Source organism: Gasterosteus aculeatus, chromosome X (genome assembly GCF_964276395.1).
Source record: "Gasterosteus aculeatus chromosome X, fGasAcu3.hap1.1, whole genome shotgun sequence".
Classification (NCBI taxonomy): domain Eukaryota; kingdom Metazoa; phylum Chordata; class Actinopteri; order Perciformes; family Gasterosteidae; genus Gasterosteus; species Gasterosteus aculeatus.
The window spans coordinates 13,797,113-13,808,390 of record NC_135698.1 but is presented as its reverse complement, the minus strand read 5'-3'; the positions used below and the strand labels follow the sequence as shown (position 1 = coordinate 13,808,390).

The following is an 11,278-nucleotide window of genomic DNA, read 5'->3' as shown; positions in this document are numbered from 1 at the left end:
AGAAGCAGAACAGTTACAACACATACTTACAACAAACAAAAGTCAATTGCCTATTGATGTTCACAGGTAGCTTTTTCTTCTCATAAATATGCATAATTTAAAGAAATATTCCTACAATTCCCTGCTAATCATGGAAAGTATCCAGAATAAGTGCATGCGGGAACCCTGCCTTTACTGTTACATTGCATGTAACATCGGTATTATAGTATATAGTATTATTCCATTTTAAAATAGTGTTTAACTCAACGTTAGATTCCATGAACTCATTTAAATTGTCATGAATCATGACGTTGATTGTATGTATTTAATGAAGGTTTATTTTGGAGGGCGGACAGTCCCGAGCGGAAGTCCGCCGCGTGCCGTGTCGAGCTTGACTCTGCTGCATCGACCTTGGCTAGTTGAAGATGGCAGGGACGGCGTGGAGGTCAGCGGTATGTACGGTGGAAATGTGTAAATAGTATCTTAAGTATCCCACCACACTCATGACATTGTGTTTAGATTATCCCGGTGGTGGTAAGACTGCAGAGAATACCGTTGACATTACCTGCTCGTTTAACTAACGTTAGCTCGCTCGCCGCTACTTGCTCTTAGTTACTATAGCAACCTGATCATTGACTGCTGTGTAGCTCGCTAGTTGCTAGTTAGCATGCGTTCCACAGAAGGGTAACATCAGCTAACTTGCACGTCTCCTTTAATCGTAATTTATTGTAAAGGTTAGCTTGATTGCTCAACAGATGTCACTGAAATGTCCCTCATCTACAGATTCTTAATCTACTAAAACAGTGGGGTTTGTCGCTCTATGGCAAGGATAAAATCAAGGCTCAGGAAGTAAGTTAAGTTAAGCACTCTGATTAAGCACACAGTTACTTGTTGACCATCTTTGCTGTTGTTGGTAATCTAACGTGAACTGTCATGAGAGAATCAAAGCGAACGATCTCCTCTAGCATCGCTTTTACTGTAGGTGATCTACATCACATGGGATGTTTTTTATCAACGGCCAAGGCTCATTTGTTGATAGTAGCTTATTCTAAGCAAGAAAACAGAACACTGCCTTTTCAATACAATGACCACGATATTCAGGAACTAACAACTCCTGCTGGGAATTGGATTGAGTCTCCTCTTTCGGAATATCCTTGCTAATTGCTCCCAAATCACGCTTATCCATCCATCCAGTTATTAATCGCTTGTGTCTAATGTAATGATGTACTGCTTTTCATGTGTGTGTGTATATGTATGTATATATATATATATATGTGTATGTATATATATGTGTATGTATATATAATTACAATAACCACAGATTGCTGCAACAGTAATTATCCAGATGAATTAGTCTCTCCTATAAAAATGAGTGTACAGTTTTGGATACTTCTTTAGGAATATGTTTTTTTTAGCCTTTACAAACCTTTGGCCATTTTGATTGTCAGGTTTCACAGGTGGTTGGAGCTCTGAAGAAAGAGTCTCTACAACCCAGGACGTTCACGCGTGGAGTATGTGTCTTTCCTCTAATGCTAGACAAGTGACGTTTTGCTTAAATGAATCTGTGACTCTAGAATGTGTATTTATTCTTCTATTGTTGAATGTGTCTTTTTTTTTCTGGCATTCAGATTCATACTGTTACTTTAATCCCGGGGGATGGAATTGGTCCAGAGATCTCCACTGCTGTCATGAAGATATTTGAAGTAGCTAAAGTTAGTACTGGATTACGGAACCAAACATCATTGTTCACCAGCAACATCAACCAAAGCAAATTCATTTTTTAGGTTGCGGTGGATTAAACTATATTTGCGTTTGAAACAATCGGATCCAATCAAATCATAAATAAAGATTTAAAATCTTGATAAAAATCTGCATAATGTAAACTAATGTTTTGATTCACTTTACATACAATTTCTTATTATATAGGCACCTATTCAGTGGGAGGAGAGAAATGTTACAGCCATCCAAGGACCTGGTGGCAAGTGGATGATCCCTCCTGATGCGAAAGAATCCATGGACAGGAACAAAATCGGCCTTAAAGGTAACCTCTTTAGGTATATTTAAAGCAACGACAATAGCAATATCACAGCAATGTCCCTTGTGTTGGAAAGAGGTTTAAAAACATGTGATGCATACGTTACTAATCATTACTGACCCAACACATTGGTTTGGATCTAATCCCTTTAAAGTATAGTTTTATTTGTGTTGTAGTTAATAATATTGAATTGCTTAACCTGCAGGTCCTTTGAAGACACCTATAGCGGCTGGCCATCCCTCCATGAACCTCCTTCTGAGGAAAACCTTTGACCTCTACGCCAATGTGCGCCCCTGTGCGTCCATTGAAGGCTACCAGACCCCCTACACAGATGTGAACCTGGTCACCATCAGGGAGAACACTGAGGGAGAATACAGTGGGATTGAACATGTGGTGAGACCCTTTTAACAATACATAACCTCTTTACAGTTTCTTTTTTTTTTTTTAAATAACATTGTTATTTTTACATTTTGATTTCATTTAATAGATCCCCAGTGAAGACACCTTTTGATATTAAGGAGCTGTTTGTTTTTCAAACACTAGTTTTATTTTACATCTTTGACCTAAATGTCTCGTGGATTTGTACATTTTCAGATTGTTGATGGAGTTGTACAGAGTATTAAACTCATCACAGAGCAAGCCAGCCAACGCATCGCCGAGTATGCATTTGAATATGCCAAAAATAATCAGAGGGCCAGTGTTACCGCTGTTCATAAGGCCAATATTATGTAAGTTGTATTCTGTACAAATGACTTGAAGTAATTTGTCATTCTAAAGCTGTTTAAAATGACTAAATGAAATGGTTGTCCTCTGTTGACATTGTCTATAGGCGCATGTCGGATGGCCTTTTCCTACGAACATGCAGAGAGGCTGCTGAAAAGCACAAAGATGTGAAATTCAATGAGATGTACTTGGATACTGTGTGCCTAAATGTAAGTCCCGGTCGCTTCTGAGAGTAACGTATAATCTTTCAGATGGATGTAAAGAAATATTTTGTTGGATGTTTTGTATATTGATAAATAGTGGTATTGTTCATGAATGTTCTCATAGATGGTACAAGATCCCTCTCAGTTTGATGTATTAGTGATGCCAAATTTGTATGGAGACATCTTGAGGTAAGTAAACCTCTTACATAGTGCACCTTTGTAAATAATAAGTCATCCTGTATGGGGTTCAATGAAATGGAGCAAATTGACATATTCACAAATTAAAGTAATTGTGCAGACAGCAGATGATGTAATCCCGCAGCAAATGTTCTATTCCCGAACATGCATTTACACACCACTGTAAATTCTGTCATCTTGTTTAAATGTACCTTTAGAAATAAGGTGGAACCAAGACAGTAGAACAGACTGTATTATGCTGAGAATTAAAACATTACATTGCGATCAATGTGCTTAGTATGTTCATGAAATCTAGTTCGTACGGTCAATATTTTTGTACAGAATACATCTAAAGTTAACTGTGTGTTTTTACTATTACAGTGATCTTTGTGCTGGACTAATTGGAGGTCTTGGAGTGACTCCGAGTGGGAACATTGGTGCTAATGGTGTTGCCATATTTGAGTCGGTATGTTCTTTTTATTCCCAGTTATCAGACTATTTTGTCTTTTATGTTTATGGTTAATAAGCGAGTTGTTTCTTCATCAGGCATACGTGAAAGAGACGCAGGCCTCTCTTTTAGCAGGGGAAGAAAATATACCACATTTAAAAAGGAAAGACGATTGACCGCGGGGACAACGGACGGGGTGGGGGGGGGTTCTTTGATTTTCCGTTCTCGAGCACTGCATCGCCACCTTGTGGTGCATTTCTTCCCTGTTATTTGAGGACCAGCAGGCAATGGTGATCCGGGTTGATTGCCACCTGCACAAGAGAGGCCAGTGTAATGGTAAAATATGTTATAATATTGTTTTGTGCTAAAGCCGTGTCTCAAGTGTCCTGTATTTGACCCTGATGTGCAAAGAGCAGCATGATACAAAATGTTAGTTTGCAGCTGTGCCCCGAGAAGGGAGGACGGTCGACTCGATCTCATAGAAGCTTCAAAACAAAGGACTTCTGTTCATGGCCTTAGTTCATATCTTATTCGGTACAAAAGTTCCGGATCCACGTTTTACTTTATGTCAATTAATTATGATTTGCACCGGCCACTGAGGAGGATCTTGTGTGTGTGTGTGTGCTACCCTCAGCTTCACCTGGGTTCTTATGTCAACCTGCTGTGCAGCTTCTCGTAACTGGCACGGAGAATGTCCTTCACATGTGTATAAAAACTCAGCGGTTTTACTGCTCGGGGACGCCATTTCCACAGAGCACCCTGATACGTGCCTGTGTATTTGACCTCCTGCTTGCAAGCAATAAATGGACTTTTTGCAACTTTGATCAAGACTCTGTTTTATCAGACAAATCATTCTCCTCTACCGAGCTTTTATTGAAATATTCCACAACACCAGTTTTCTCTTTACCGTTTCCCTGCGGAGCATCGTACAGATTGAAATATAAAACAAAGCTTTAGTTATCGTTATGGCATTTCAAAGTGAGCCCCGTCATGTTTCTTATCTATGTGAACAATAACCACACGTTGCGATTAATTTCTCCTGCCAGGTTCACGGAACGGCCCCGGATATAGCAGGAAAAGACATGGCCAACCCCACCGCCTTGCTGCTCAGTGCGGTCATGATGCTGCGGCACATGGGCCTGCACGGCCACGCCCAGAAGATTGAGACGGCCTGCTTCGACGTCATTCGAGACAAAAAGGTAATCTACTTTTAAAGCAACAAAGGAATGTCATTTTGATTGTATTTTTTTTGTGTGATTTCATCTTGTGTCTTCAAGGCTCTGACCAAAGACCTGGGAGGAAACTCAAAGTGCTCAGAATTCACTGATGCAATATGTCAACGAGTGCGGGAGCTGGTTTAATAAGACCACAAGGTATTGGTAAGGGTCACTTTATTTCATGTCAAGTTGTATCTTCACGTAACGCACATTTTAAAACATGGTTATGGTTGAAATGCACTTACTGTAAGTCGCTTTGGATAAAAGCGTCAGCTAAATGACATGTAATGCAACATGTATTTATGAAAACACTTAACAAAATCCCAAAGGTTTATTATTCCTGTTGCACTTTGATCACGTTTATCACCAAAATATGTTAGACATACAAGGAATTTGACTTGGCGGTTGGTGCATAACATCAGACCACACAATGAACAACAAGACAGATGAGACAACATAGTGCAATAGGAATTTAAATTATTAAAAAAATAAAGTGTAACTTATATGTAATATGGTTTTATTGACCAACTCTTTAACCTGTGGTGGATATTGTCTGTGTATTTGCGGAATTACAGCTTTTGTCGTATGCAATTAATTCTTATTTTGACATAAAAGATGCAATCTGTACCCTCCATGACTATAAACACCTAAAAATGTCAAACCCTTCAATCGTGGTTAAATGTATTTCACATTCATTTATGAAACAAATGTGTATTTAAGCTTTAATATTTAAAAAAAATTACGGTTAGCAGTGAACGGATATCATGAAACAGATATTTTTGCAATCAAGTATTCATGTCATACTGTGTTTCTTGCTGCAAGTATATTGAATGTATAATGAAAAAAGAATCACAGTAACATCAGAAATGTTTTTGTTTGATGTTATGCAAATGACTTGTGGTTGTCATAAACCTCAGCTGCTATGATGACGACTCCTTTGTGATTTGATTCCTGGTAAAAGTAGTTTTTATCCAATTTGGATAAATATTTGTACTGCACATACCACATTATTTAAAAAGAAATACCAGGTAAGTAACAAAGCGGTAAAAATAAATAATAATAGAAATATTTCTGCATGAGAAGATGAATCCAGATAGTGTGACTATAAAGAGTTTGCAATGTGTAATTAAAAACATAAATATGAACATGTATATGGATCCTGCATTACTTATGCATTTCTAAACATAAGCCCCAGAGATAATTCAATTCTGAGCATTTTGCAGTTCTTAAAATTGCTTTGATTACATAAAGCAGAATTTCTTTAGTACATAACATTAGTTAGAAAGAAAGTTAGAAAGTATTCTCTTACAATAGTCCACTTCTCTACATGTTGAAGCATTAGAGGTGTCTGCAGAGCAGACTCAGCTCATTCCTTCTTTAATGGTCTGGTACACTTCTTTGTCCTTTCCCCCGAATTATGTCAGCCACCTCGGCTGACGACAAAGCGGCACGGCCCCGCGCCCCTACTCCGCTTTATTCACAAAGATGCAGTTCTGTCACTTGACTTCACGTTAGATATGGTTGATGTCACGAATGCAGCACATCCTTTTTCCTTATCTGGATAATAAGGGATTTCCTTCAGTGTTAAAAGCATTCACAAAAACTTCCTCTTGTCCCCATTGAACATGACATTGCTGATGGTTGCTCCTTTTTCAGTGCTTCCCCTCCTGCTGTGATATTCAGCTCTGAATGGAGGGAGCGAGACAGGCCACCCTGACATTACATGCCTCATAACAAGGATAAAAGAGCCGTATATTCTGTGCAGAACTGCGTGGACCCAAGTGTGGGTAACGTACAGAATGTGAGCTGGAGGCCTAAGAGGACCGTTTTTTTCTTATGACAGCTTAATTTGTTCAGACTTTTGTATCATTTCTTTTCCCTGTGTTGTAAGATACACCTTCTTATATATATTCACAATGCAGCTTCATTATTTTGTCTTCCGTATTGAGAAAACCTATGAAAACTTTCCTTTTCCTTAGAGTCTATGTTGACCATTTTCTATCAATGGTCAGGAACAACTTTACCACAGCTCTGTCAAAAAAAATCTTGGACTTTTTTTACCTTCGAAGTTTGAACATTTTGGGACTTGAGAATGTGCTGAGTGGTTAAAACCCAAAATATGAGGGTACCTGCATGATTTTATCCAAATGCTTTTGGCTCTCCACAACAATGTTGGCGTTGGAGTCACACGTACTGGGAAGCTTGTGGTGAGTTTCTGGCATGAATCCCTGTCACTGTGCCCTAAAGGAAGGATACAAGCCATTGTAGTACTCATGGGAAATAGAGAAGTTACTGATTGTCACATGGCAGCAGTGAAGAAGTCATGATATAAGCGCAATAACAACTGCAGCATTTATTTAGATGCAGATAGAGGCTCATTCAGGTCAGGGCTGTAGGATGTGTCTCTCTCACCCTACTAGGATGCAGATGATGATATCCTGCAGAGAAGAAACCGACTGCTGAATGAAATCCTGTTTTTTTCACTCCATGGATCGCTCTAAAGCAAGCTGCACACATTAAACCCTGTTTTTGTCTTTTCCTATTTATAAAGGTCCATTTATGTTATTCAATAGTTGTCATTATGTATCAATACCTTATCTCTTTGTACCACATACCTTTATCAAGGTCATTTTTCTTTCCTGACATACTTTTGGCTTCGGTCCCTTCATGATAATTTTAATAAAAGAAAAAAAAGCTTTCCATTGAGAGTACACTCTGTTCCAACTGTCATCACAATTGATTTGTTTTTATTTTATTGTGAACTTGCAACATAACTAGTGAATGTGGTTGATTCAGCCTTGACTTAATGATGAAAGCTACCCCACTGCAACACTGGCCTTCTGCTTATTATCTTATCTATGTCGTCAGTGTAGCGTCCCATCATCATAAAAACAAAGATTCATGTTATGGTTGCCTACTCACGGTGAAATATAGCAAAGTACTCCTTCGGTTTTTATTTGATCACTTTAGTTAGTAGTACATTATTAAAACTACACTAACATTAACTACATTAACTCCAATAGTTAACGCATACATTCTAATGCTACAGCGTTAGTAGTGGTCACGTGCTACTCTCGTGTTTCTTCCTGCCTTAAGTCGCTTGGGATAAAAGCGTCGGCTAAATAAAAATGTGAATATAAAATTATATATGTAAAATATTTGAGTTGCCTTTGGCCCACTTCCCAGTAACTACTAGAACCCCCCCTCTCCCTCCCTCCCTTTAGCTCCAACGACACTTCCGGCCTGCTCTCCTCTCAGCGCTCCAGAAAGTTCTGCACCGCGGAGCCTTTATAAGAACCAGCCATCTTCCGCCCCCATTCTGCGCGGAGGCGAGGACAGTAACAGCGAGCTGCCAGTAAGTACACTCCGCTTCGACTTGATACCGCCGTCTCTCCGTCAGCCCGCAGGACGCAGCACCGGGCTCGTGCTCTTGAGTTCTGGGTTAACGCGACGGCGGCGAACCGCACGTGCTGCTTGGCCGTAACGTCGGCTCGCGAGCTCGCGTTGACGCGTAAACCGTACGCAGCTGGCTCTGCGTTATTCGTGCTGACTATTTTAGCCGACGTCCCTTAACGCCGTTGAATTGGTGTCACGTAGCATTGGATCTGCTAACGTAACGTTATATCTGCGTTTCCCCCCCTCAGGTTGTCACCATGGTTCACGAGACCGGCTACTACGATCTACTGGGCGTCAGTCCCAAGGCTTCCCAGGAGGACCTCAAGAAGGCCTACAGGAAACTCGCTCTGAAATATCACCCCGACAAGAACCCCAATGAAGGGGACAAGGTACGCTACCGCGGCTAGCACGAAGCTAGTGTCGCCGGGGCCCCGCGGCCGTTTATGGTCGCTAGGAGCGCCTTTTCTAATTTTACCCCCCCCTGGAACTTTCTGGAATGATCTCGCAGCTCCTCCCACCCCCACCGGTTGAAATGCATCTGTCACGTCAAGAAGTTGAGATGTTAACATGTAAACGGAAGGGGCTCGTGGTCGCTGTAGCCACTGCGTCGTCTGGTGGATTCTGTATTGACAACGAGGCAACAGGCATCTGACAATGTCATCAGATTGACACCAGAGCTCTGGTTCCATTCAGTAACATTGTGATGCCTTCAGGGTCTCGTGGGCGTAGGTCCATTGAAACGTTATCATGATGTGTGCACATTTCATTTTTCAATGATGTAGGAAATGTCGTTAATACATATTGACTAGATATTTTCAGTAATTTAAAATGAATATTACAGATGCATTATGAATGATTTATGACTGGCTGTAAACAAATATTTGAACCCATTAATATGCAAACTGTTATGTTTTTGTATTTGTAATATTTTTGATTTGCAGACTTGGTGGTTAAAATATTCTTTAGTCTTGTAGACCAGCTGCTATAATTAAACCATAATATGGATCATTCGTATCTACAACAAAAAGAACCTTGATCGGGGATCTCCTTTTTTCCTCTTTTGCACTGAACCATACCTAGACAGATACTTATTAAAAACATGTTGCCTTTTTGGCTCAACAGTTCAAGCTTATATCTCAAGCATATGAGGTGCTGTCAAATCCAGAGAAGAGAACCCTTTACGACCAAGGAGGAGAACAAGCGATCAAAGAGGGAGGCATGAGTGGAGGAACGTCCCCCATGGACATGTTCAACATGTTCTTTGGAGGTGGAGGAAGGATGCAGAGGGAAAGAAGAGGTAGGATTTAAGTAATCTTGCAGCAAACTGTTTACATGTCATGTTACATGTCCAAATGCACCAGTATTCAACTTGAATATATGTGTGTCTTCTGCTGTAGGAAAAAATGTTGTTCACCAGCTTAGTGTTTCGCTGGAGGAGATGTACAAGGGCGGCAGCAGAAAGCTTGGACTTCAGAAGAGTGTAATTTGCGACAGTTGTGAAGGTATGTAGTGCAGATTTTTGTTTTTAATCCTACATAACATGGTATTTTTTATTTATAATGTTTAATATACTGCATTCTGCATTGATACAGGTTACGGAGGTAAGAAAGGTGCCCTGGAGAAGTGCTCAAGTTGCAAAGGACGAGGAGTGCAGATCAAGGTGCAACAGATTGGCCCAGGGATGATTCAGCAGATCCAAAGCATGTGTGCAGAATGTCAGGGACAGGGCGAGAAATTCAACTCCAAAGACCGCTGCAAGAACTGCAACGGACGCAAAGTAGAACGGCAGAAGAAAATTCTTGAAGTTCACATTGATAAAGGTAAGCCGCCCCCCCCCACCACCACCCCCCCTATGAGATGGTCATATTTGACCCTGTATTGTAGTTGGTTGAGTACACATTTTTGGCCCTGCAAACTAAACTGAAGATGCATGTGCTGTACAGGTATGAGAGATGGTCAGAAAATTACATTCACTGGAGAAGGCGACCAGGAACCCGGGTTGGAGCCTGGGGATGTAATAATAGTTCTGGATCAGAAGGAGCACCCTTTGTTCCAGAGAAAAGAAACTGATTTGACAATGAAGATGAACATCAAACTCGCCGAGGCTCTGTGTGGTTTCAAGAAGACGATCCAAACATTAGACGACAGAATGCTCATCATTAGCTCACACCCAGGTAATGATGACAGATGTACTAGAGTACTGCCTTGTCTGGTAGATCGTAATGGTAATAAATGTAACCAAGACCTGTCTTCTTTTTTTTTCAAGGTGAAGTAATCAAGCACGGTGACATTAAATGTGTTCAGAACGAGGGCATGCCAATCTACAGGGAACCTTTTGAGAAGGGACAGCTTTTCATTAATTTTCAGGTGAGCTACACTCCACACTTTTCCCCACTGTGAAAACTCTTATGCTTTAGAGGACTTTAAATATACGGTCATTGCAATGCATCTGGCAGGTGGACTTTCCAGAGAAAGGCTGGCTACCAGAGCATCTCATGTTCCAGCTGGAAAGATTGCTTCCTCCCAGGGACGACGTGATGATTACTGACGACATGGAGGAGGTTCAACTTTGTGAGGTGGATGTGCGGACACATCAGCGAAGTACCAGTGGGGAACCTTATGAGGAAGATGAGGAGGGTCCAAGAAGTGGAGTGCAATGTCAGACGCAGTAATCAAACAAAAAAAAATCTGTTGTAGAGCATGTGGTTTTTCTGTTTTTTGGATTCTTTCCTTGGTGATTTATGCTTTTAGAGGTCTGCCTTTCAGAGTAATATAATGGAAATGGGTAGCATTAGGTGTAAAACGTTTGCCGACGCAATTTTGAGCAATTCTCCTGGTTCAGATATGCAAGTGGAGTATTCATTGCACGTTTCATTTGTGCACCAAGTTGGCAGAACTGTATGTAGGCTAACTGCTATGTCTCTACTTAAAATCCACGTCTTTTTATATGTGTGTGTTTTTCTTAAATCTATGGCACATATTTTCAAAAGGCCCAAAACAATTACTTCTATGCTTTCTGTGAAGGTAATTTTCAAAATTGTGACAAACTGTTGTTCTTCAATAAAAGTTCCCAAATGCTTCACATTTTATAACCAATTAG

The 11,278-nt window shown here is 40.4% G+C and overlaps 2 protein-coding genes across 3 annotated transcripts; both read left to right on the top strand.

Annotated features, from left to right (window-relative positions):
- The first annotated feature begins 329 nt into the window (after positions 1-329).
- idh3a (isocitrate dehydrogenase (NAD(+)) 3 catalytic subunit alpha) lies at positions 330-5,708 on the top strand. 2 transcript variants are annotated; one of them, XM_040162180.2, is made up of 12 exons: positions 330-431; positions 763-828; positions 1,428-1,490; positions 1,608-1,691; positions 1,906-2,020; positions 2,220-2,407; positions 2,609-2,742; positions 2,844-2,946; positions 3,065-3,129; positions 3,499-3,583; positions 4,612-4,764; positions 4,843-5,708. In XM_040162180.2, exons 1-12 carry the CDS (start codon positions 405-407, stop codon positions 4,924-4,926), a joined length of 1,167 nt encoding a protein of 388 aa, XP_040018114.1. In that variant the 5' UTR covers positions 330-404; the 3' UTR covers positions 4,927-5,708. The 2 variants fall into 2 exon arrangements, with proteins under 2 accessions (XP_040018114.1, XP_040018115.1); XM_040162181.2 differs by lacking the exon at positions 763-828 and having other exon boundaries at positions 334-431.
- A 2,176-nt stretch (positions 5,709-7,884) lies between these two features.
- Positions 7,885-11,270, top strand: dnaja (DnaJ heat shock protein family (Hsp40) member A). The gene is made up of 8 exons (XM_040162179.2): positions 7,885-8,137; positions 8,427-8,567; positions 9,301-9,475; positions 9,576-9,680; positions 9,771-9,998; positions 10,122-10,352; positions 10,445-10,545; positions 10,635-11,270. The coding sequence occupies exons 2-8, from the start codon at positions 8,436-8,438 to the stop codon at positions 10,848-10,850; spliced, it is 1,188 nt and encodes a 395-aa protein (XP_040018113.2). The 5' UTR covers positions 7,885-8,137; positions 8,427-8,435; the 3' UTR covers positions 10,851-11,270.
- The last annotated feature ends 8 nt before the right edge of the window (positions 11,271-11,278 follow it).